This window comes from Ctenopharyngodon idella, chromosome 4, assembly GCF_019924925.1.
Source record: "Ctenopharyngodon idella isolate HZGC_01 chromosome 4, HZGC01, whole genome shotgun sequence".
In the NCBI taxonomy this organism is placed as follows: domain Eukaryota; kingdom Metazoa; phylum Chordata; class Actinopteri; order Cypriniformes; family Xenocyprididae; genus Ctenopharyngodon; species Ctenopharyngodon idella.
In genome coordinates, this window is record NC_067223.1 from 14,302,320 (window position 1) to 14,327,599 (window position 25,280).

The 25,280-nt window shown below is 38.0% G+C and overlaps 3 protein-coding genes across 4 annotated transcripts in view; all 3 read right to left on the minus strand.

The window, feature by feature from the left end:
- Positions 1–4,112, minus strand: part of rad51ap1 (RAD51 associated protein 1) — a 35,004-nt gene extending 30,892 nt beyond the window's left edge. Inside the window, exons 1-10 of one of the 2 annotated variants that reach the window (XM_051892145.1) lie at positions 3,644–4,099; positions 3,360–3,403; positions 3,104–3,245; positions 2,852–2,958; positions 2,680–2,757; positions 2,465–2,536; positions 2,194–2,328; positions 1,474–1,650; positions 777–914; positions 255–662 (exon numbers count right to left, since the gene is read on the minus strand). In XM_051892145.1, the coding sequence (XP_051748105.1) occupies positions 535–662; positions 777–914; positions 1,474–1,650; positions 2,194–2,328; positions 2,465–2,536; positions 2,680–2,757; positions 2,852–2,958; positions 3,104–3,245; positions 3,360–3,403; positions 3,644–3,660 (1,038 nt within the window). In that variant the 5' untranslated portion in view covers positions 3,661–4,099 and the 3' untranslated portion in view covers positions 255–534. Of the gene's footprint in view, positions 1–254; positions 663–776; positions 915–1,473; positions 1,651–2,193; positions 2,329–2,464; positions 2,537–2,679; positions 2,758–2,851; positions 2,959–3,103; positions 3,246–3,359; positions 3,404–3,643 lie in introns of those variants that run through there. The other variant, XM_051892146.1, reaches the window with a different exon arrangement.
- A 902-nt stretch (positions 4,113–5,014) lies between these two features.
- On the minus strand, positions 5,015–7,034 carry fgf23 (fibroblast growth factor 23). The gene is made up of 3 exons (XM_051891269.1): positions 6,756–7,034; positions 6,493–6,596; positions 5,015–5,932 (listed from the first exon to the last, which is right to left on the minus strand). Exons 1-3 carry the CDS (start codon positions 6,994–6,996, stop codon positions 5,501–5,503), a joined length of 777 nt encoding a protein of 258 aa, XP_051747229.1. The 5' UTR covers positions 6,997–7,034; the 3' UTR covers positions 5,015–5,500.
- A 1,450-nt stretch (positions 7,035–8,484) lies between these two features.
- fgf6b (fibroblast growth factor 6b) lies at positions 8,485–21,134 on the minus strand. The gene is made up of 3 exons (XM_051892295.1): positions 19,722–21,134; positions 19,181–19,284; positions 8,485–16,881 (listed from the first exon to the last, which is right to left on the minus strand). Exons 1-3 carry the CDS (start codon positions 20,068–20,070, stop codon positions 16,705–16,707), a joined length of 630 nt encoding a protein of 209 aa, XP_051748255.1. The 5' UTR covers positions 20,071–21,134; the 3' UTR covers positions 8,485–16,704.
- Between the last annotated feature and the right edge of the window lie 4,146 nt (positions 21,135–25,280).

The following is a 25,280-nucleotide window of genomic DNA, read 5'->3' on the forward strand; positions in this document are numbered from 1 at the left end:
CAAACAGTTGATGGACCCACTGACTTACATGGTATAGGAAACAAATAAAAATACTATGGAAGTCAATGGGGACCATCAACTGGTTACTGACATTCATCAAAATATCTCTTTTTTGTGTTCATAAGCATTTGTGTTTTTTGTGTTTATAAGTGCACGGATGCTTCGTGCGCAGCTGCGCAACAGGGAAATGGCTCTATTTCTGCTGTTCCATAAGCGCCATCTACTGTCAAAAAAAAAACATTTGGAAAACCAGATTTTAACATATTACAGTCTTTAATGTTTATCAAAAAAGTACATATTTACAAAGCTAAAACACACCACACAAAAAGACATTTAAAAATATTACAATGACAACAAATTTATTCCCTACATATTACTGTAAGTGAGGGATGAAAGGCCTTAAAATTATGGACAAATGTCAGAAAATAGACTTCTTACAATTTTTTTCTGCCATGGAAACCTAAAGATGCATTAAGCATTCCCAAAAGCCGCTGTGCAGCTTCTCATTACATTGTTTGTTTAAAACTAGTCTGTTTAGTTCACAGCAGCATTAGGGTGAAGGTGTTTGACTCGAGCCAGACGGGAAAGTCCTAAACGCAGCCCCTGTCCAGGAGACTTCATAGATCCATTCTGGGATGCACCAGGACTCCGGCCAACCAGACCTGGAGATGGAGTTAGAAAGAGTTTACAACAGGACCACAAATACAGCACTTTGTCTGTTTTAGGCAATAAAAAATGGACAACTTTGCATTGATGATTTGAGCCTGCAGTCTCACCAGGGGGATTCCACTTGGGCAGTCTGCCCCCTGCAGGACTGGAGCAGAGTGCAGGTTTAGAGACAGGTGGAGTATTGGGCGTCTTCTTCAGTCCAGACACAGGAGCAGCTGGACTTCGACAGATCGTTGGGCTGGGAGCTGTCAGAAAAAGAGAGATGTTAGTGTGACGTCTTTTATTGGACAGTAAAATTTAGGGTGTGTTCACACTTGGCATTTGGTTCGATTAAAATGAACTCTGGTGCGATTGCTCTGTTAGTGCGGTTCATTTGAATAAGTGTGAACGCTGTCATCAGAACCCTGATGCACAGCAAACAAGTGGACCGGGACCCACTTTTTCAGGGGGGTCTCGGTTTGCTTCCAAATGAACTCTGGTGCGGTTCGACAGGTATATGAACGCAACACGGACCAAAGACATCTAAACAAACCAAAGACAGGATGTGATGTCACAAGATGTGACCCTATAAAGGACAGAATGCTCAAGCATACCTGTTTTTCTTGTCATAGGAGCTACACTGCCCATTGCAGGCGTCAGAAACGCCATCTCCTCACAGAAGATCTTTGTTTGTGTGTGTGTGTGACGGAGGAAATTCTGGCACCATTTTGTATCATTTTCTTTTTTTGGTCTAGACCAAAAGAACCAAGAGAATCGAACTACAAGTGTGAACAAAACACACCCTTAAGAACAGGAAAAAAGTACCCGAGCTTATAGCTTTCGAGGGTTTCGTGGGCTTTTTCTCTTTCTTTTCCTTGTTGTCCTTCACAGGAGGTAGGGCCTTTTTTTCTGTCTTTTGTTTCACCACCTTTTTCTTCTTCATCATGAATGTCTCGTCTTCACTTTCCTCTTCTTCAGTGAAGTCTGCATCACTGTCTGAATCTGCAACAGGAACAACCATAAATAAATGCCATATTTTGAATCTGTAGTATTAAATTTCATCAAGCACTAAAAACAGCAACAGAGGACAGTCCACATCCATGTGACTTTAAAGAGGACCTAGAATGCTTTTTTACATGTTCAACTTTCTTAAGTGTGTTGCTATTGGAGTATGAAAAAGGTCTGCAAAGGCATGTGCAAACTAAGGGGGCGGGGCCTGGTTGAGTTAGTAGTGTGTTGAAACTCGTGGTTATGGTAGAGTTTCCCAAAAGCATCGTAAGGCTAAGTTGAACGTAGAGCCATTGCCACCAATGGAGCTACGATCAACTTAGGTTTATGATGCTTTTGGAAAACTCTACCCTGAGCATTACTGACAGACTGTGAAGAGAGGTACTGAAACAATGTCAAATATGTGAAAAATAAGCTGTTTTTTGAACATTCAAGCATGAAAACTTGTTCTAATAGACCCCAAAAACAACATTTAAGACTTTGTAAAAGGGCATAATATGGCCTCATTAATTAAGATTGTGAAGGTGCTCAGATTACCTTGTGTGTTTTGCAGCTGGTAGTCCTCATCGTCTTCGTTGTCCTTCTTCTTTAGTGGTTTTCTCTGCTTTTCTGAGGCTTCAGTCTGTTTGGAAACACTGGGAGGGGAGGCGTCCATACTGATCAGATTCAGCCCTGAAAACAAGGGCAATAATAAACACAGAGGTACACATGCATAGAAAATGTGGGTTTTCTGACACACCAATTACACTTTGAAATTTCAGTTATGTTAACATCAAAAGTTAATATCTGCATAATAAATCTGCTTTACCTAAACTTCTGTCATCAATGCTACAGTTTGACAGCACTGGAGGACAATCTGGATGGGGATGACTGTCACCTACTGCACAAAATCAAGCAAGAGTTTTGTTTAGAGAATAGACAAAGGTTTTTTGCATGGAAATGTCAAATAAATCTCCATAAATATGTACAAATAATCAGTCTGTGACCCAGTAAACAGACAAAACATGTTTTTTTTGTTATTACCTAAATGGCTTCCATCAGCACTGCAGTGTATCAGAACAGGTGGAGAACACTGAACAGGCTGAGACGCGTCACAATCATCTGCAGAACACAAAAAGACATTAAACAACAATAACATATAGCTTTGCAGTTCACGAATGAGGGAAATGAACTCTTACACAAGCAGAACATTCACCTGTTTTGGTTGTAAGCTCTCCGTCTTGTGTTCTTGAGGAGTCCAGCAATGATAAAGTTAAAGCTGCCTCCAAATCTCTTTCATAAAGTTTATCACCCAAAGATGTCCTAAAATAACACAACAGTAAAGGGTCAATGGAGTCATTACATACAATCAGTGGTCTATTAATGCTTTTCATTTGCAATTACACAAAGAAGTTGAGCTGATTAGTAATAAATTGTGTTTTGAAAAGGCAAAATGCTTTTTTGTAACCTCTTCCTGCTTCCTGAGCTGGTGAGATCAACAACTTCACTTGGAGATGCACTTGTAGACTTGCGGTTGCTCTCTGAATCAAGGTCTTTGACAGCCGTTCGAGCTTTTTTGGGAGGAGGTTTCTCACAGGCAAAATCCTCATCTGTCACATAAATCATGTAAACATCTTTATTGGTTCTTTATAGGTTTCTTTATAGTATCTTTATAGCTTTATACGTTTTGGAGTGATGTCCTTAGTGCAAATCAGATGTCTCACCGTCATCGTCTTGGAAGACTGAGTAGTCTACAGCTTTCCTATTTCTGGTGACAGGTAGAAAACAGCTTTTATCAAAGACTTTATGACTTTCCAGATTTTTGAACTCAAAGTGATTGATTATGAAAATATCAGGAAGTAACAGGTCACTACGTATACCACAGACAAAAAGCTGTCATACAGAAGCAAGCATATATGGAAAGTGACATGACAACACTAATCTAAGGCATGGATTAACTCATTTTGTAATGAAGGGATGGACGTATTTGGAGAAAGTTAATACGCACCTGGAAGGTCGGTCCATAATTTAGATCAAAAAGAAAGAATAAAATCGACCTTGTTGCGCTATGAATACACAACCAAACACTGACACTACTGCCGTATTTTTCTACAACCTTTCGTAATATCTACTGAAAGTTATGCAGCGAGCAACCACCAATCAAAAAAAATGTAAGTTAAAAACATAATGGCCACCTAGAAAGTCTGCATTTGTATCAGAGGTATGTTGTTGTGATATGAGGTGATGATGCACACACATATAAGCAGCCCGCCTGAAAACAAACGGCAGAAATCTATCTGAATATACGAATTTGCAATTCACTAAAAGCTTGTCTACCGTTGTGTTTCCAGTTAAACACAAAGTAAGTGATTAAATATAATAGTAGTTTTCAAATTATTACATGGCCTTAAAAACTCGATGAAACCTCTTTTAATTGGTACAAGCTTTGTGCGTTTTGTAAAAATGTCGAATCTGCGGATCTAAGCGTGGAAGCGGAGATTACGTCACACACAAAAAAGTGAAGTTATTTCTATCTTTTTTATTTACTTATTTGTTTGTTTGTTTATCATAGTCACCTGTAATGACAGTAAAATGTATTTGTAAATCTTTAAAAAATAATAAATAATGACGTTATAAAGTTTAATGTTAAATGTTAATAACATGATGTTGTTAGCTAGTTGTTTCTGTAAAAAGATTCTTAATCTCTTTGCTTATTTAACAGTATTCTTCATCTCCTAGTAAAGGATTTAAAGTCGTTTAGAATTACTTCACAGAATATAGGCTATTTTGGTGGGGAAAAAATTAAATAAATAAAATAAAAGGGCGAAGATAATGACAAATACACTATTATAGTCTATCGCAATATTAGCCTAAAACCATATTTAGACTGAAATACACATTAGGACCTCCACTGTAAATTTACATAAGAAACTTTTCTTATGTAAATTAAAATTGTACATTTTCTTATAAATTACGTAGCCTAAATCAAATTATTTTTACATAATAAACAGTAAAATGTAATTTTGCCTGTGTTATAATAATATCAAGCGTTTTTATTTTTTTAAATCTTCAGTTGAAAACTCAGATTAGCTACAAAATCTAAATCCTCTTTCTATTTGTAGAGCTTTAGCATAAGCAGGTCATAGAGTAGCCTAACTAGGTTGGCTCTATGTAAGGCCCTTCCTTCCGAAAATAACCAAAGTGCAGCCATTGGAAACAAAACATGTGGAAAGGGTTATTCTTGGAGACTCAGATTTCAGATTGATTCTGAGTGTTCATTATTCACCTCTAATGACAGGAACCTGAGATGTTAAACCAGGTTCCAATGAGGGACAAGTTCAGTAAAACAAATCAATCACTGTTTAATGCAAAAAAAAAAAAAAAGTTTACTGAAGACGAATAAGACACAAATAAATCACAGAACTTTAATCGAGAAACAAACTTTTATTTATTTAAAACGAGTAAAACGGGTAGGCCTATAACATTTCCCTGCATTTAAAGCATCCATATAAATACTATAAATAAAACATATGCAATTAATTAAATAAATAAATACTTTATTGGTTGACAATTGTTATCCACGGGTGGTGTCCAGCACCAAAGACAAATTCATGGTGGCAGGTGAAGAAAAAAAAAAAAAAAAAAAAAAAAACGCAGGTTTTGGTTCTTGAGATTTGGTGAGATGCAGATACTAAACAGCCTAAAGAATCTGTAGATCTACGTGAATTTGATTTTGAAACATATGTCCTTTAAAATATTTATTTATGAACTGTGATGAAAATATTATGGAGTCACACTCTTGCGTTGGCCCATCGATTTTGCGCAAAGCGAAGTCCACAGTCACCTGCATGGAGGATCTACAGTTTTATCCGACAACTGCTGAAATCCGGGGACTGCCAGGGCTCGTGTCGTGAAGAAGGTCCCAAGGGTCATCATCGGAAGGGGAAACTACGGTTTCTCTGGAGATGTTTCGACCCTCTGACGGCTCAAAGTCCAAGTCCCCATCGTCCTCTTGAGCAGCTCGGGAGTCGGACTCCTCTCCGTACCGGAGCGCGTTCAGCGGGTCTGACGGATTCACCTGTCGGTTTCTCCGCTCCCGGTGCTGCAGGCGCTCCAGTGGGACAGTGTTCTTCTCTGATAAGAAGAGAGATGACTGAGGGAGGTTTTGTCCTGCTATAAACACCTGTTTCGCCCCATCCAGGTTAAGCAGTATTCCATGCTTGGTGGAGTAGTACACGTCACGATGGTTTTCCAAAAGTTTGTGGTGAAAAAGACAATCTTCTTTATTGCAGACCGTCTAAAGACACAAAAATATAGTAGTAAAATAACGAAGGCAAAGTGTCACAGGTATTATTATGTATCAAATGTCCTACTTCTATAATAATTATAACAAAATAATAAACTATAATGATAACAATATATATCAATTAACTATAACGATAACAATATTAATGTCCACAACGCATGGTATCGTTCTGTTTATTCTAAGCGCGCGCTGCATTTTTATCGTCTGCCGTTTTAAATGCTCGAGCGCTTTAAAGTCAGGTGGATTCTGATTGGCTATCAATTTTTTTATCGCTCATCAGCGGGAAAAAAAAATAGTTCTGAAAGTGATTCCAATTATATCTTTTCTCTGTGCTGTTATGGTTATAGTTATGGACTCTGCTATTCTTTTATATTTAGAACGATTTTTTGAACAATATATTTTTCGTTATCTTTATCGTCCTTGGTGTGGACGGGCTCTATTAATAATTACCTATGTGTGTAATTTACATAAGATTAGTCTATATATGCCTTACTTTTTATGCAATTGTATTGCCTTTTTTTCAACTCAAATATATTTGATTAAAAACTTACAGATGTAAAAAGGGTCCCTCCAGCATCCATACACAAAAATCGGTTGCTTTTCACTCCAAATATTGCCAGACGGTCTCTGCTCTCTGCCTTCAATAAAATTACACCTGTTGAAATGCAGGATATAAAGAGATTAAACAGTGGAGATGTAAAGGGCATTGTTTGATTTGAAAAACGTTGTTTTATTTAATCATCATTGATCAGATTTGTTTAGTTTGACTTTTATTTTACTGGTATTAATATTTAAAATATCTTAGGCTACTCACTGTAGGACCCCCGGTTTGTAGTTTTGCGCACATGTCCATTCGCACTGATCTCCAAGTAGAAGTTGTTTAAGTCTGAAGTTGTCTGAAGGTGGATGAATCTCCGCGGGTTTCCCCAGTTGGAGCCCAGGAGAGGTGAAGGGTTAGGGGCAGCATCCGCAGGTCTGAAGCCCTGGAGGGCTGTGAACCACAGAGCAAGGACGGAGGAGTGCAGCATGTGCAGGTTGGAAAGTGCGCAACGCATCTTCACAGAGCGCAGAGTATCGATGCGTAAAACTAGTGTGCAGAGCTGAAGAAGTTGTGATGCGTAAAAGTTTGTGAGCGCGGCTATTTAAACGCATCCTGTGCCACTCCTCGCCACCATCCTTTACGCAACACTCGCCCCCAGAGCCAGAGGATGTGAGGGGGCGGCTTCAACATGTCCACCTTCTGTTTGTTATGAAGGTAATTGAGTGGCAAACCATAATTGGTTTGTCAATTTGCCACAAATTTGACTTTTTATGTGTCCAAACTCTTGGGACACAAGTCCCTCTAGGCTCATTTAAAAGGTTATTTCGCATTTGAGAATCATTTGGTGGTCTCACAATGTTTCTCAAATGCTAAATAAGATGTATAACTCAGTATGTTTATTTATGTATTTAAGATTCTCTAACCTATTAGACTAATTGATTTCTCTGCACAACATTATAGTGAACGGATAGTTTAAGTTTATTAGATTAAGTCATATTGGATAAAAGTGGCTGCTAAATGAATAAATGTAAATGTAATGTAACTGTCGTATGACCCCAATCTGAACTTCCTCATGTTGGCCAGCAGAGGGAACTTGTGTCTCATTCACGAACAGGGACCGATTCTAGTACATTGTCCTAACATGTGTATACAATAAAATATAACAACAATAAAAACATTTATTATTTTTTTTAATATATATATTTTTTTCATTATATAGCAACAGTAGTGGCCAAAATTTGATGTCCTGCCTGCGTGGAGAAATTGACATCTTCACCTTTTATTAAAAAAGTAATTTGTTAAAGATTTTGCAAGCATATTGCATCGTTGTGCTTGGAGTCGATTGTTGTATTTGTGATGACGCAATGAAACGTGCCAAATTGTGAAGACATAATTTTTGGTCAAACAAAGAAATTGTGATGAACACATGCAAAAACAGAAGAGAACCAACAAAATATTAATAACTGATTATGTTGTGGTTTATGAATGCCTTTTCCTATGAGCATTTTGTTTTTCTGTGCTTTTTTTTTTTAGTAATATAGTAAAATAAAACCTGTAGCTGTAGTTTGCCTTTTATTGCCAAATACTTTGTCAGATAAAAAAAACCTTAAGCAGTGTTTTGTTCTTCCCTCATATTTAAAATATTTAAATATCCTCATATTTTGGTTTAATTGAACTTTTAGGGTCATTATAACTAATATCCCTTCCAGACATCACTACTGTACAAAAAGCCTAATAGTTGTTTTCCTTTATATTATTCTTTACCATATATATTTTTTTTAATTCTGAAATACTTTATTCTTTTTCCATTTATATTTTAGAATTTCAAAATGGAAACAAAATAGGAACAATTTGTGAAGAAAACAAAAGAACTGGGATTGGATAAGTAGGTCAAATAATTCAATCTCAAAAAAGTAAACATTCAATACTAATATTCACATTATGAAATATATTTACAGATAAATTGGACCCAATGGATGTCATATTAACTCTCAAGCTTAAATTTATACATATGAATCAAGACAACAAATTCAAATAACCATGACAGGGAAAAAGTTTATGAATACTTGAGAGTAGTTTATTGAACTGTTTCATGTTTATAAATGATCCTGTATGAGTGTGACGTCCTGACAGCATGACTGGGGTGGCGATTATTTCTGGAAAAGAATCAGATCTGACTGCTCACTGTACTTGCTACTGTGAGCATAAATAAAATGTGAAACAAATACACACAACATCTGAAATAAAAGGCAAAAAAAAAAAAGAATATAGTTTTATTAACATCAGGAACATGATTTAACTGCTGTGCACAGCACATACGTAGAAAAGTAAAAGAAAAAAAAAATATTTTTCAATAAATCTGTATTTATACATAGCATCAGCACTTGTTTTTAGAAACACATGATTATGACCTCAGTTTCCTACTGTCAAAAATCATTGCAAGAAATCATAACTAAGGCAAGAGTGAGACATGTGTTTATAGAGAGAAGCAGACAGAAACACAATACAGCCACACAAAATCCTGGATTGTGCAGAATGACTGATAATTATCTAAAAGGTTCTTATACAGTATATATATATATATATATATATATATATATATAATCAAAACCTGCTAAAGGGTAATAATGGAACATCAGTTTTAAAAAGTGATTTTTCACTTTTATTCACAACAGGGTCTGCATTTTCTTTGGTTTAAATAAAAGATTTTTGTTATAAGAGACAATTTTGTGCATCAAAACCACTCCTTTCCAGGAAAAATGAACTTGATTTTTGAAAGTCCACAAATTTGAGTCAGCTGAATGTAACATTTTTGACAAGCCAAACATGTCAGTCTCTGAGTAACATGTAATTTATTTAAGCCACGAAATAAACTTAATTCTGCAAAATAGGTATAATGAACTACGCAAAAAAAAAAAACATTTAGAACATCTCCAGCATGTTTTATAATTAGCCAAAAAATCAAACATACACTCAAAAAAATGATTTTTTGATGCTGTTCACTTTATTTAAACAACTTATTTTGATTCAACACCATTGTATTAGGTTTCTGGTTCAAATTTAATTGCTTCATGTTAAATTGACTTGAAATGATTACTTTTTGACTTAACAACGTATCATTTTTTTGAGTGTAGTTCACTCCTCACGCATGTTATCATGTCCGTCAAAAGCTTAGCCTGGCTGTCGGTTGTAATATTAGAACTAAAAACACTGACATAACACACTCATGGACATCAATCGCTTCACTGAATACTTGCTGACTAAGAAATAAATAATTATTATCTTACAATCCATCTGTTTTCAAATCCACATCATTTGAATATCACAATGATGTCTGTCAAAAAATAACGTGCACAATCCATGGTAGTATTTACGAGAATCAGAGGTCCTAAGAGTTCCTAGAAACTACCGGATGTTATGACTACAGTACGTCATCGCTTTCCGAGAAGAGGGAGAAAATAGTGGCCTGAGCAGCTTCAACATGCTGTCTGTCAGAGATGATAACATACATAATACATAACGCACGTGAGTATAAATTAAAATTTGTTCTTCACTCGCTGAAAATGAATCGGAATGATCAGGGAACAGAGTGAAATACTGAAATACGGACATTTTTTAACTACACATTCTGATTCTGACATTCCTGATTTGAATATTTTCAACAATTTTCTATTCTTGACTGATCTTTTTTTTATATATATAATTTTGGCAATAGATGAACTGTTAAATGAGTGATCTTGAGATGAGTCCCTGTAGTCGTCCGATTTCACTCTCATATGGTGATGTAATATTGGGGGACTTGACAGGTGATTTTTATCAAATGTAGTTTGATCACTATCTTCTATAGTTTAAAAGATTAAGGCAATTATCAAAGTTAGATAAAACGTTGTTTCATTTTCCAATATAATATACATTTTACATGATTTGTTACATTTAATTACCCCTTAGCAGATTTTAACTGTTTATATATATATATATATATATATATATATATATATGTAATGTGCTAGTGGCAAAAAAAAAACAAAAACAGAGATCACACTAAATGATTAATGACCCCCCTCAGACACTGGGGTCTTTCCTCTCACTGTAACAGGATCAGGCACACAAAGCCATTTCAAAACAAAGACACTGCAAAGACAAGAACTGGCATCCCATTCTAATGCCCAGTACTCCAAAGATTCCCGAAAGCCTCCCTCCATATGTGAGGAGGATTCAGACGGTGACAGCTTGCAGTCATTCATGCACATACGTTTTTCTCATGAGCGTTAAGAGTCCAGAGTCTACCAGGAAACTGGTGTCTATATTCTATGCCCAATAAACATTTTTACAGCTGTTGCTATAAATCCAAGCGACATACATCAGCAGATGAGAAGGCTCCGATTCCCAAATGTTCACGCACATCACTCATTCTTCACAGTCTTAGAAAAAAAGGTTCCATGGGGTTCTATATAGAACCCTAGGGTTCTTGACTCAATTTTAAAGCCAAAAACGTTCTATATAAGGAGAAATGTCTTAAATGATTGTATAATACTTTCATATTTAACGTGTTATTTCTAGTGATAAAGTATGTTTACAAGCTGTTTAATTCGAAGAATTACCTAAAATTAAAAATGAATTAAAACATTCATAAAATGATCCATGATGGAACCCCTAAAAGGTTCTATATATGAACCTTTTATTCTAAGAGTGTTTGACACAAATTAAAGAAACAGCTCATTAGACTCCCTGATTTCACTTCTTAATGCTTCATTAGTGCTCATTAGATTTTATGACACATTCAGAAGACATACTGTATTAAAATAGATTTATAGGTTGACCTAAACCATGCAGTATAGTTTGCTATTAAACCGATGAATCCTGGATCTTTATTAGATGAATTAATTTAAAACAAGGTTCTAATGAAGCCAAAATGTTAGCTGATCCACTGACATCATTAAATGTGTATGAAAAGCTATTAAATAGTGACATTTATGTCTTATAAATGTGTTTTATTGTTTTTGTACGTGTACAAGTCTCACTGGGACTCACAGTGATATGAATTCCGAGGCACATCAGCTAAATACAGTCCTCAATGGCACAGCAGAAAAACCACAAGAATTTGCCTTTAACATCTTTTAACAGATGAGACCACAAAACAAGCAGCTTGGCAGAGGCGAGAAATTATTAGCCTTTTTTAGTCTCCTTAAAGTATTGCGTCAGTCCTGCAGAGGTCTGTCCTGATATATTCACTGCGCTAGAGGAAGGAGCCAGTTCGATGAAATATAGTAGCAAACGAGTGTTAAAGTGCCCTATTATGCTTTTTTGAATATTACCTTTCATGCAGTGTGTAATATAGCTGTAAGTGAATGTAAAAGGTCTGCAATGTTTCAAAGATCAAAGTTATGGTCTCCCAAAAGAAAGAATCAATTCTGAACTACTGAAACGAGTCGTCAGTAATTCCAGTCTCACTTCCTGTTACATACCTATGTAACAATGTAACAAATTTGCATAATTCCAGCCTATGGAACTCATTGGCTGCCCGTGAACAATGTCTACTTTGACCCGCCCTCAAACTTCCAAAGGATGAGGACTCAAGCTCTAATTTATACAGTAAAAAAAAAAACATAGTTACTGTTTATTTCACTGTGCATCAAGCACTGAGGAAGCCTCCGGAACTGAAATTCAGATATGGTAATGGCCGTTTCGTTTCCGACACATGCTGTAAGCAGTGGAACAATCACAATAGACTGGGCCATCTGACCAATCAGAGCAGAGTAAGCTCTCAGAAAGGCGAGAGACTGAATCTCTGAACGAACCGTTTCAGACACTGTGAGAAATTAGGTGATGTGCAATGTATATTATGATAAAATTAAAGTGTTTTATGACCTTGGACGGATGTAAACCTATAGTAGGAGACTCCAAAACAAAATTAGGAACCTTTAAAATAGCATAATAGAGCACTTTAATAACCCAGTAAGGTTATATTACTACTGGATTCTGCCAACACAATCTGACTGCAGTTCATAACTATTTTATGTTTTGGTGAATTTGTAGGATCCCATTTGTACACTTTCGTACGACTAACTGACAGTTAGGTTTAGTGATGAAGCTTCATGCTTTTTTTCGTCTAAAAATTCATACATAATTGGCATATCTCAAAATAGTTACTTGTTCCACAAGATTGGATCGGATTTGGCTGATTCGTGGTGATTTGAAGAGATTTGAATAAAATCACAAAGCCTGTCTTCAGATGCTTAAAGTTAACATGAAACTACAACCTATTTTACTTCTGTAATGTGATGAATTTCTGAGTGAAAACTGGAAAAAATCCATCAGAGATTATTTAAATCATGAAAAGCGGCTGTTACATACCATTTGACAATACAGAGACATTTGGAATAATGTAGACCAATAAATCGTGCACAGACCAGGAAAGGGCATGGAAAAAGTAAATAGGGATGATTTTGATTTCATGTTAACTAACTGAAGGTAGATGGATGTTTTAGGCAGCAGGAAAGAACTCAAGATCCAAATAAATGCTATCAGACTATAACGGACCTGTATTAAAGTGAGTTTGGAATAATGAGAAAAGGAAATGAGACCTTGGACGGACATTTTCAACCAGTTCAGCTCCTGTGCATGGCTACGACCTTGGACTAAAGTTGGATAGAAAACCGGAAAGAACCCTTGTGCTACTGGAATCTCAAGGCTTCTGGGCACCATGGCTTTTACAAGACTGTCTATGTGCGAGAGGGACGTCAACAGCGGGGCCTCTGCTCAGGTATTCCACCCCCACCCATATGAGGACCCACATACTTCAAACAGATTGAACAAACAACCAGGCCATGGTGTCCCATAAGTCTTTCTAAAATAGTGCCATTCCTTTTGATTTCCCTTTAAGGCAAGACACCCAAGGTGAAAAGGGAAAAAATAACTAATAGATTTCACCATACTTCCTAAGTTCGTGACAGTAAGAACTGCAAACATTTTTTGTATTGCAAGTTTTCTGAAAGTTGTGTTTAAATATGCAAATGACACATTAATTTGCATAAATTTCCAGAACAGAAATCCAAACTCTTGATTAAGCCAGGTTCAAAATTCTTGTTTTGATGTTGTAGATATTTTAGAGTCAAAGGTTGTTAAAAGGGGATTTTGGATATCTCTTTTTATCACTCCATAAATCAAAAAAACTGCCAGAAAAAATAACATTTCAACCATGGTTTTAGGAATAAAATGTTATATATTATTTATATATATATATATATATATATATATATATATATAGTTTGTTTCAGGCAAATTATATATAATTAACCCCTTTGTAAAAACCTTCAGAATATAGTTAATAAAACAGTAAATTTAAGCCCAAAGTATACTTCAGTTTTTACGTGTACGTGAGGGTCCGCACGTGACACAAATTTTCGTCACCAGAGTAGTACGCGCGCCTCCTGATTTTTTGTAACCGCACATACTTTGTACATGCACATGTGCATTAAATTAGTTTTGCATTAATCAGTTGTTCCACAAGATGGCAACACTGGCCCGAGCCCTTGTGTTCACAGTAGAAAATGAAACTAAAGAGACGGAACAACAACAACAAAATACTGGAGCCTATAAGGAAAATAAGAAAAATAGTGCAGACACAGGACGAAGATGAATCTTTCTAGAGCGTATATGTTGACCGCCTGCATTCGGACAGTATACTTTGGGCTTTAAAGTGCCACTGAAGTGGAGAAAAAACACAGCCTTTAAAGATGTCCATCCACTAGCAATAGTAAGACTATAACATACTGTAATTGAATCTACAGGCCCAAATAGAAAAAGTTAGAGCTTGACATTAACTTTCTTGCTCTGCAGCCACTGTGGCTAGTGGTTTTCCAAAGTTACTAGCCACTCAGCATTTTCACTGGCCACAATTTTGACATCAATACCATGGGGAAAAACTGCCATATAGATATTTTTAATATTATCTCATAATTTGGCAGCAGGTAGCTGTCACTTTAAGACCTGACGCATGGATCCATTATACTGTTACACATGAGTTTTCTTTCTCAACTGTTTACGTTCACTTACATAACTGACTGTGTTTATGTGAATACTTGCCAAGACCAACATTTTGACATTATTTTATGTGTATTTGACTGTTTAAGCAGCAAAAAAGAACTCGATTTAGTACTGATTTAGCACTTTGGGTGTGAGCACAAAATCTGTAAGAATGAGTAAAGTTATGCACAATCCCACGCCGAAATTCAAGCCCTGTAACACCAACAATATTCATCCGGAGAAAATGAAACGAGTTAGTGAGGGGAGGTGGGATTGTGTGTCAACTCGCTGTATCTGTTCTGCAGAAAATAAGTATTAGAAGCATTTCAGATATTTCACTATCTGAAAAATCGATATTTTTGCACTTAGTTTATTATTTCAGATGCCTTTTTAACAGACTACAATCGAAAAATGTATATTTATAAAATTCAACCCGCCAAATTGGCTAGTAGGAGTGACTGCGTCACACGCCACTGCTGAAATCCACCCGCATTTGGTGGGTTGGCGGGTGTTAATGTCAAGCCCTGGATAAAGTGTAATAAAATAAACACTTAAACATCTATTTTGAATGCCTTCTTTTCACTAGACTGAAACAAAACAGTATGGAAAGCCAAACAGCTCAAAATCTCAAAATTGGCCAGTAAAAAAGCAATGTTGTTGCCTTTAGCGTCTTGCCTTAAAGAAAAAGCCTCCCCAGGGTGGGGCAACATTTGGTGACAGAAACTGATGCAAACAAAGACAGACAAACCAAAATCATAAAAAACAGTGAGCGTCCCTCAGTTTGGATGCCACACAGCGTCTGCCCTGTAATTACATTTGCATAGAGCAGCAGCGGCGAGTGCCACTGCAGTGCCTCTGCAGCAACAGGAAAGAGCCCAGGCACTGCCCTCCTCTACCAGGATTCACACATACGCGCAAACAGGCATCCACATGGACAGGTGCACACACACATACACTCGCACCAGAAGCAAAAATAAATAAATAAAAAAACTGCACGTATTCCCTTGAATCAGATACCATCATTGATGGCAGTGTGCCTTTAGCAACAAGCGACAAAAGCTCTGGGCTACTGGCTTTTTCAGTGCACAGTCAGTATTTACAGTATTTTCATTGGTTTCGAAGACGTTCTCATTCACAGCAATGCTTAAAGCTTATTTTCAAGTGCTCCTTTTGTTCAGGCAAACCTGTGATAAGCAATAGTATAATTGAACCAGCCATTTTTAGTGTGCGCTTGCATCAGTTCCCCTGTAAATTTCACTTTTTTTTTTTTTTTTTTTTCTCCGTTTTCTTTATAAAAAAGTTACGTTTCAACTGCAAAAACATAAGAAAGTCTAGTCCAAATAAAACGCACAGCCTCAAAGCTAGAAAAGATCATGTTTAGTCAACAGCAGACGATGCTGAACGCAGCCTCTTGATCAACGTCCTCGCGTCTCATACGACGTTCTCTGATTAGAGAAAGGTAAAGTAAAGCAGAGATGCACACCCCTCCCCCTCGCCCCTCTCCGGGGCCCTTGTGGGAGAGTCCCCGTGGGGCCCTGGCTAACATATCAGCCCTATTTCTGACGCCCCGGGGCGTTCAGAGCATGCATGTTAAAGGGGCGGTGTGTGGGAATGCCAAGGCACCTCAGCGCAACATGCAGCAAGAGAGATCTGCTTTCTTTTAAGTGCTCACACAACCTTACAGCATGAGAAAAACAACAAAATAACTGTCAAAGATACAAAAATAAGGGCTCGTTATGCTTGTGTCGGCTCAGACAGAACTAAAAATAAACAAGCGTTCGTCTCTGCGTAACTTCATGCATCCTTTTAAACCATCTAGGTAGCTCTTTGAGGTAATAAAAAACTGTAAAAAGCAGAGGAGGACTTCCATCATCCATCCCAGAGTCTGTTCGATTCTTGGCAAGCACCTGACTAGGGAAAGGAAGGCTGGGAGAGCCTCCACATCCATAATCAATAATATATACGTTTGTATATATATATATATATATATATATATATATATATAAAAGAAAGAAGCAGCGATGGATAGCATATTCATAGATTCTAATAAAAAGCTGGCCTATCCAAATATACATATATTAAAAAAAGAATAAGTACTATTTTGGTGATATTCTTGCAGTTCCTTGTAGGTTCGTGTGTCAGTTTTCAGATCTCTCAGGGAGACCAGTGCAAATGAAGAATTATTGCAAAAGTCTGCTCATATTCGAGGGAGGAAGTGGGTGACCGTCATGGCGGTGGTGGCCTTGTTGCCTCGCTTCAGTCGGCCGTGTTTGCTGAGAGCGACGTAGAATCCCTTGTAAACGGAGGACTCGTAGGCATTGTAGTTATTTGGCAGCAGGGTCTCCTTGAACTTGCATTCATCTTTGAAGGTTGCCTGAAAAGAGAACAAGAGAAGGGATGTGAGTGCCAGCATTCGGTCAGATGCACGTTTTTGCCACTAGAGCAAACAAATGAATGAGGCTTCTGTTGAAGTACTTAGTGAACTCATAACCAGAGTTATTATTGTTTAAACTAAAACAATTAAAAACATTTATGTTCATTGAAATAAAGCTGAAATAAAATATAGTTGAATATTAGTTGAATAACTTAAGATAAATTAAAAATGATTCATTATTAATACAAATTGTTAAACCTAAACATATATATAAACAAATGTCAAAAGTGCATAACGAAATTACTAAAAATTAAACTAAAATTAAAAATAAAAGCTAATTCAAAATATTAATAAAACTAAAATAACACTGCTCACAACAACATAGTTTTGCATGTAATCGCATGCAAAAACTTGAAATTATCCGTTTCTCAAATTATTTTCGCATAACACCTGGTAAACGGACAACATATTGAGAAAATGCATAAAAATGCAAAGGAACTTTCAGGTGAGTCTGGTTCCACTTGACTACAAGAAAACCATTAACTTGAAGTATTAAAGGATTAGTTCACTTCAGAATTAAAATTTCCTGATAATTTATTCACCCCCATGTCATCAAAGATGTTTATGTCTTTCTTTCTTCAGTCGAAAAGAAATGAAGGTTTTTGAGGAAAACGTTCCAGGATTTTTCTCCATATAGTGGACTTCAATGGGGACCAACGGGTTGAAGGTCCAAACTGCAGTTTCAGTGCAGCTTCAAAGGGCTCTACACGATCCCAGCCGAGGAACAAGGGTCTTATCTAGTGAGACGATCAGTCATTTCCTTAAAAAAATTAAAAATGTATATACTTTTTAACCACAAATGCTCGTCTTGCACTGCTTTGCGATGTGCCACGCATTACGTAATCATGTTGGAAAGGTCATGCGTGACATAGGTGGAAGTGCCGCGGTACGGCGAAAAACTCCATCTCATTTTCTCCTCCAACATCAAAATCGTCTGACATCGTTGTTTTACCATTTTTTTGTAAAGGCCGTTTGACTTAATCTTTGCACGTTCGCTTTGTAAACACTTGCTTGGTACTTTCGCCTACGTCACGTGTGACCTTTACAGCGTAATTACGTCATGCGTGGCGCATCGCATCGCAGTGCAAGACAAGCATTTGTGGTTAAAAAGTATATAAATTTAAATTTTTTTTTAGAAAATGACCAATCGTTTCGCTAGATAAGACCCTTGTCTGGAATTGTGTAGAGCTCTTTGAAACTGAACCTTCAACTCGTTGGTAACTGTTGAAGTCCATTATATGGAGAAAAATCCTGGAATGTTTTCCTCAAAAACCTTAATTTCTTTTCGACTGAAGAAAGAAAGACATGAACATCTTGGAAGACATGGGGGTGAGTAAATTATCAGGAAATTTTCATTCTGAAGTGAACTAATCCTTTAACCTAAAGTATTAACCTCCTATACTAATCCCTCAGCCCAACAGGTCTTTTAATTAAAAATCACTTTAACTCTTTTGCTGAACACTGGTCTACTTTATCTCTGCTTCTCCAGGAGATGCTCTTGAAACACTCTGCAGTTTTTGGACAGAGCTGTCATGTGCTCATGGGCCCCCAAGGACCAGTGTTGCACTGCGTATGCCAAACTTCAGCCAAGTGTATCGTTTACTTTTCAAACCTGGGGACACACTTTATATTACGTGTAAATAATTCAATGCATAACACTTATAGTCACTACTACTGCCAATTCAAAACAACAATGTGTAAATGCAAGCAACTCCACAACAATTTTAGTGCTGTTATTGAGGGTTCTTAGACAGTACATGAAATATAGATGAAAACTGCAATTAAGCATTGCATGTGTGTATCACTACTCTTACTGATAACCAATATTTCAACTACCAGCGAATAAAAAGGAATGAGGCGTTTGTTTAAAAGGCTTAATGCAAGTAATTATTATAAACCTTTTGGCGCTGTGCCTGGATCTAATGCACCCTGAAATTCGTTTAATAATAATTTGCAAAAGCCGTGCAGCACTTGCAAACGTCAACAAACCAGAGCACATTATATTTATAATGCATGAACAATTAAATGCAGCACACTTCTATGCACGCAGCAAACACTATTCTTAGTCGCGCGACCCCCTCACGTGCCAAATGCATGGATCATCAATTAGCCTACTTGAAAACGCACAATGGAAGCATCACCTGTTTAACACGCACACACTCACGATGTCTTCGGGGATGCAAAAGCCTCTTTGCACTGGCAGCAGGCAGAATGAAAGGAAACAGTTGCGCACACCTACCGTTCCGTACAACCGTCCTCTGCTGTTCATTGCGACAAACAGCTCGCTTTTCACACCGTACAGGCTAACCACTCCTCTGGCCACAGTGGAGATCTCTATGAGACCTGATCAAACAGAACAAGCATGTTACACACAATAAAGCGGCTCCGCGTGACTCAGAACAACAAAGCATGCGGTGGGTGGAACCTCTGCAGGTGCCAATTGTGGATGCGCAAATGGCCTCTCTCTCGCGCCACTAGCTACTATGTTTATTGCCAAAAGATGAACATCCCTCACACTTTGAGTCGTGCATGTTCTAAGCGCTTCTGGGCCGCGCAAGGAGCCGGTGTAAAAATAAGTTGGCATCTATATCCGTCCCAGCATTCATGTCATGTTTAAGCCCGCGCAGATATTTAGCACTAAGGGATACGGTGTGTTTTAATAGATTTGTCTTCGCCTCCAAAGACAGCGGACTGTGCAAGCACACTGCAATTGTCGCCTACAAAGAATAAAGCTCGACGGGCTCTGCGCAATTAATTATTGCATTATTCCATGAACTCACTGTACTGGTTCTCATTATGTACACCGTTTATCTTGCCGTCTGGGAGGACCTGAAGATGAAACCCGATGCCTACATTGCAGTACAGCCTCCGCACTCTTTTGATGCCCAGCAAATAGTCATTCTCCCAGTTCGGCTCCGGTCTCTCTCCAGAGATCCCCAGCACTGAGCGGGAGAACAGGCTCTCCCATCGCTTCTCCAATAAAGTTGTCCTATTAGTCCTACTCGGAAGCGGACTGGAGGACACAATCCCAACTAGGAGCAATCCCAAGAGCAGAACGACAGTCCTTGGCCAGTGTTGCGCGTTGGCCTCGCAGGACATACTGATGAGGAACCTTTGCGCAATGGCCATCGGGTTTACCTTCGGGGCACGTGGTCAAAATTAATGGCACTAAAAATACCCCTCTTCTAGTTTTTCTTCCCTCGGCATGGCGGTGCAGGCTTAATTTAGCGAGGCAGGTCAGGACTTCGGGCATGCGACGGTGGCCCGAGATGAGAGCGGCAGAAGATCGGGCAGAGAGCGCAGACACACAACTTGAGGTGGAGAAGGTGGTGATGACCATGTTTTGCAGCTCCGAAGCCTCGGGTCGTGTAGAGAGTGCCACTCACCGAAATCTCACCTCAGAAGCCACCCTCATCCTTACATGACATCATATTAGGGGAGGGGGGAGGAAGAAGAGAGAGAGAGAGAGCGAGAGAGAAAGAGAGAAAGTTGCAAGCGGCGAGAAGAACTGGCCGGACTGATCTGATGATGATGGGACGCTGCTCTCACTCCACGTGTGAAATGGGGGTCGCATGCTGAGCCTTATTGGACGGCTTGTGCGCGATCATGGGATGCGATGGGCACTCTGGCAGCGCCCAAATCGGGACGGTGGTCATATGTCTGACAGCCCTGCTTCCTTATTTAGAAGGATGGTGTAAAAACAGTCCACTTGTCATCGGAGAGCAATGGCACCCCTGTCTGTCACATCCCAGGCTGTTTGTGCAGGAAGTTTACAGAATATTGCGCTCCCACAATACGTGCCGATCATAACGTCCCCCGTCTCGTGCAGCGTGATGTTTTTATCTTCCGGGAGGCTGCCTGTCTCTTGATGTCACGGTGATGATGCTGAGAAAACGCACCTTCAAGAATGCTCGGACCGCGCGCAATGTCCGGAAGTCAGCAGATGCTGCGCGTCGTTACGCGGCTCCCCAGGTGCGCATACAGCGAAGCCGGACTGTAGTGACGCTTGGGGAGGCGCTGTTGTTGGCAGTGTAAAAAGCGACAATCACATTATTTCAGCTCCTCTGGAATGTCGAACAAAAAAATCATTACTTTGAAATTAACAGATTTTAGGAGGATAGAATTGTGCAACTAAAAAAACGTACATTCTAACTAATAGCAAACCACAGCCATTTAATCAATTTTTGTTTTATATTGTCTCATTAGGGTTATTTATAGGTCTAAAATATTGTTGTGGTTTGCTATTGGCTGATCTCATGTGAATGACAGGTTGCCCCGCCCTCGCAGAATTAAACAAGTCATCAGAGAAGAGATTTCAAGAGGAAGGGGAAGTTATTTTGATTAAAGATTACGAAGGCTCATGAATTAAAAAAATAATTGTACACAGATAAAGCATTTATAATAAATACTGCAATATTCCATAAGAAACAAGAATTGTCAATATTGATTTCACAGTGACCTTAAAGTCCCCCTGAAATCAAAATTTAAGTCTTTTAGCTTTTTTAATGTGTTAGCCTTAAGGTTATGAATAAGCTAGTTTGCTTCAAAACAATGACACAATTCGCATTTAGGAGATTGAAAACTTTTAGTCTCTCACTTCCGCTAAAATGGATCACGTATTTTCATGACATCACCGTGCACTTCAGCTTCTCATCAAATCTTCTGTCCAATCAAATGCTCTCTAGAATCTAAAGCGTCCTGCCCCCTTATAAATAGATGCTGAAGCTACATCTGAAATCGGTCACTTGTTAACACATTTACTATTTTCTACATGGTGAACGGCACATAGTGCACTTTATAGGGGATAGGGAATGATTCAGACAGTGTATATATGCTTTCCATTGAGGTGAATGAAGTCTGGTTTCATGTTAGTGTCATGCGAAGCACAGCGCACACAGTCTGCTCCAGTCCAGAGATACGATAACACAGAACGGATCAAATGCGCGAGTCAGCGCAGACCACAAAACGTATGAATTCTGCACAGAATGCTGTATTTTAAAGTGATATGGAGGAGAAACTGTTAGAGATTAGAAGGAAACTGAGGCTTTATCAAGCTCAACAGCTCTGGCCGAGCTGTAATATAAACAAAACGCTACTGGCTATTTTAAAAAAGGGGAGGAGCTGTTTGATATGTCCCACCCTGTCTTCCTGTTTCAGTTGAAATCACGTCAACATATTGAATAATGCTGCGTGTTCCAAGGCACTTCAGTGGGACTTTAACAGAATCCTTTAGGATTGACAACTGTCATCAGCAAAGCAGGTTAATTGCTCTAAGAAGAACTGCAGTGTGTAGCAATAAAATTAAAAGTCTTGACTTGAACATTTGTCGCTGAGTAGTCATCAGCTGTCACACATCTTGCCAAACAGTGACAGTCTAATTAGCAAAGAAATCTTAAATCAGCACCAAAATACTGGAACCCTTCTGACCCCTTCATCACTGACACATCAGTGATGTCATTGCAGGGCCTTCGTGTCTATATGTCAAGAAACACTGAAGGATGTTTTAACACAGTGTAAAAAAAAAAAAAAGAGTAGGATTTTGTCAGGATCACAGTCATATGGCTCTTTTAATATCTCATATAAATCAGGTTGCATCGCATGAAAGCTGATGCACTGCACAGCAAACCCACCCCGTGGCATAATTCACATGATTTCCACACGTCCATGTTGATAACAGAGCAAAACTAAGATCAAAGCGGAAACATGTCCGAGTTTCAGCATTCAGCTGTCATTATCTCTCAAGTTCAGACAGATTACGGCGCACCCAAACATCTGCTGCACATCTCTTCAGTTTACCTGAGATAGGATTCAACAGCCTGTGACTGACTCAATCATTTCTCTGAGGAAAAAGCAGTAGCTTTGATTAATAAATTAGTACGTCAACAGCTTCTAATGGCGAATATATCATATGTTCAGAACTTGATTTTTTAAGGTTAGAGGCAGAACATTTAGCAGTAGCACACACACACACACACAAACACTATCAAATAATTATTTTGAAGGATATAGTCATTCCATGGGGCTTTGCGCAAGGTGGGGTTGTCACAAACCCCGTAACTGGATCTACTGCGGTTTCAAACCCTTTCAATTAGATTTTTATTAACGTGGGTTTAGGTGATATAGAAATGACAGCTGAGGAGAGCCGCTGAAATCCAGGAGAGAATTACTCACACATGACATCAAGAGCATCAGCGGCCGTTTAACATTTAACACACCGCACAAATGGCATTCTCTACAGGAAAGCAGCTGCGCGGTGGTACCCATCCACATCCTACTGAAGAAAACTCTACAGCACATGCTTCACTTTAACTTGTATTCATCCAGCCGTTCATTAAAAACAAGCTGTGAGCTCAGGGAATAGAACAATCTGCATGATGGCACTCAGTCTGGATGTAAAAGTGTCCAGAGGAATGGCAGAGATGGATATGAGTCAGGCCTGTGATCTTGCTGACACAGCTGATCAATAATTCAACACTGAAAAGTGGCACGAAAGCCTGCAGTTCACCTTTTATTTTTCTTAAAAAGCACAAAAAAATGTGCTTAGAAACCAGACTTTTGCGTGAAATAATTGATTCTATTGTGTGTGTGTGTGTGTGTGTGTTAAGGTAATAATAATGTAAAGATAATAACACTTTACAATAAGGTCTCATTAGTTAACATTAGTTAATACATTAACTAACATTAAATAACAATGAGCAATACATTTGTTACAGTGTTTTTTAAACTTTGTTCATGTTGACAGATACAACAGTTGATTTTAATAAGAAATAAGTATATGTTGAAATTAACATTAACTAAAACTAATAAATGCTTTAAGAGTATTTTTCATTGTTAGCTCATGTTAAACAATGTAGTGTTTACCAGTGTTGGGGAAAGTTACTTTTAAAAGTAATATGTTACACTATTGCATTACTTTCTAAAAAAAAGTAATTAATTGTGTTACTTGGAAAGTAATGCTATATGTTACTTTTGCGTTACTTTTTCTCACTTGGGCTTGCTTGCTTGTTTTTTAAATAAAATAAAAAGTTTTGGCAAATGTAAAGGCCCTTTTCGCACCAAAAGTGAAATGAATAAGCCTCAGGCTGAAGGAAATGCAAAATCACACCTGTACAGTAGAGGGCACAGCTCAAACAAACCTTTCATTTGTGGACTGAAGAAGAATAGGATGCAGGAGAAGAAAGTTCAAAAAAATGAAACACAAATGTGATGTTTACCTAAAGTCATTTTTGCTTATGGTTGAATTGGATCACCGAAGGTCAGAAGCAAAGACATTGGTTTATAAAGTGAGATTAAATACATAAAGTATATTTGTGTTATTTAACATATTTAATTATTGCAGGTTTTCATAATATTCTGAGTTTGCATTTCACTGTTTTTATTCATTCTGAGGAAGACTGCATGTTCACATTTAGTCTAGAACTACAATAACCATCATGTGCACACAACACATCTGCACTTATTCACAATTCCTCTTAACATGGGGACAGGAGAGTTGTCAGTCAATAAATGGGAAAACAAAGTAACTTGTGTTACTTATTTTTAAAAAAAATAACTAATTTGTTGTAAATTTAAAAGTAATGCATCACTTTACTAGTTACTTTTAAAAAGTAATCTGATTACATAACTTAAGTTACTTGTAATGCATTACCCCAACCCAATGTTTTATTGTAAAGTGTTTCTCGAGCAGCAAATCAGCATATTAGAATAATTTCTGAAGGATCATGTGACACTGAAGACTGGAGTAATGATGCTGAAAATTCACCTTTGATATCACAGGAAAAATGAAAAAAAAAAAAAAAATTAAATCTTACCAACCTCTCTAAATATATATAATGATCCCCACTAGTGATGTAAAGTGGTTTCTGCAGTGGTGAAGTTCTTCTTGTGGCAGGGATTTTGTGTGCCAGGCGAGCTGCAAGAACAGCACTAAAAGCACAGTGTGTTCATGAGCTGACAAGAACTCCAGAGAGAACATCTGACCCCTGCAGAGAGCAGGAGCTCTGCGCACACTATTAGCACAGCCGAAACTCACAGCACAATGACTCAGGTAAAATTTCTGTCCACCTTAAAAACAAAGGTCACTTTACTTTTGCTGATCGAGTTCAGAATCCTGATTGTTTTCCAGTGTTTAAGCTTTTTGTGCCATTGTTTCTCTGTTTGAGAACAGCCTGATGCTGTCTGCTTCTTTTTCTCATGAGCTAAAAAGTGCACAGTCATTTTAAATAAATCTCACCTCTCAACACTCCTTATATGAGTCACTGTTTCTCAGCGTGACATCAGGCGTGGAGTATGGATCGTCCTCATATGCACTCTGATCTAGTCAGACGCACAATCAAGAG

Excerpts from the sequence above, each read along its gene's own strand:
- fgf23 (XM_051891269.1), bottom strand. The coding sequence starts at position 6,996 with ATGCGTTGCGCACTTTCCAACCTGCACATGCTGCACTCCTCCGTCCTT. Across the intron at positions 6,597-6,755 it reads TACAAACCGGGGGTCCTACA|GTGTAATTTTATTGAAGGCA; the intron begins GTGAGTAGCCTA and ends GCATTTCAACAG. Across the intron at positions 5,933-6,492 it reads GAGGGACCCTTTTTACATCT|ACGGTCTGCAATAAAGAAGA; the intron begins GTAAGTTTTTAA and ends TTGTGTCTTTAG.
- fgf6b (XM_051892295.1), bottom strand. The coding sequence starts at position 20,070 with ATGGCCATTGCGCAAAGGTTCCTCATCAGTATGTCCTGCGAGGCCAAC. Across the intron at positions 19,285-19,721 it reads ACATAATGAGAACCAGTACA|GTCTCATAGAGATCTCCACT; the intron begins GTGAGTTCATGG and ends CTGTTTGATCAG. Across the intron at positions 16,882-19,180 it reads GAGGACGGTTGTACGGAACG|GCAACCTTCAAAGATGAATG; the intron begins GTAGGTGTGCGC and ends TTCTCTTTTCAG.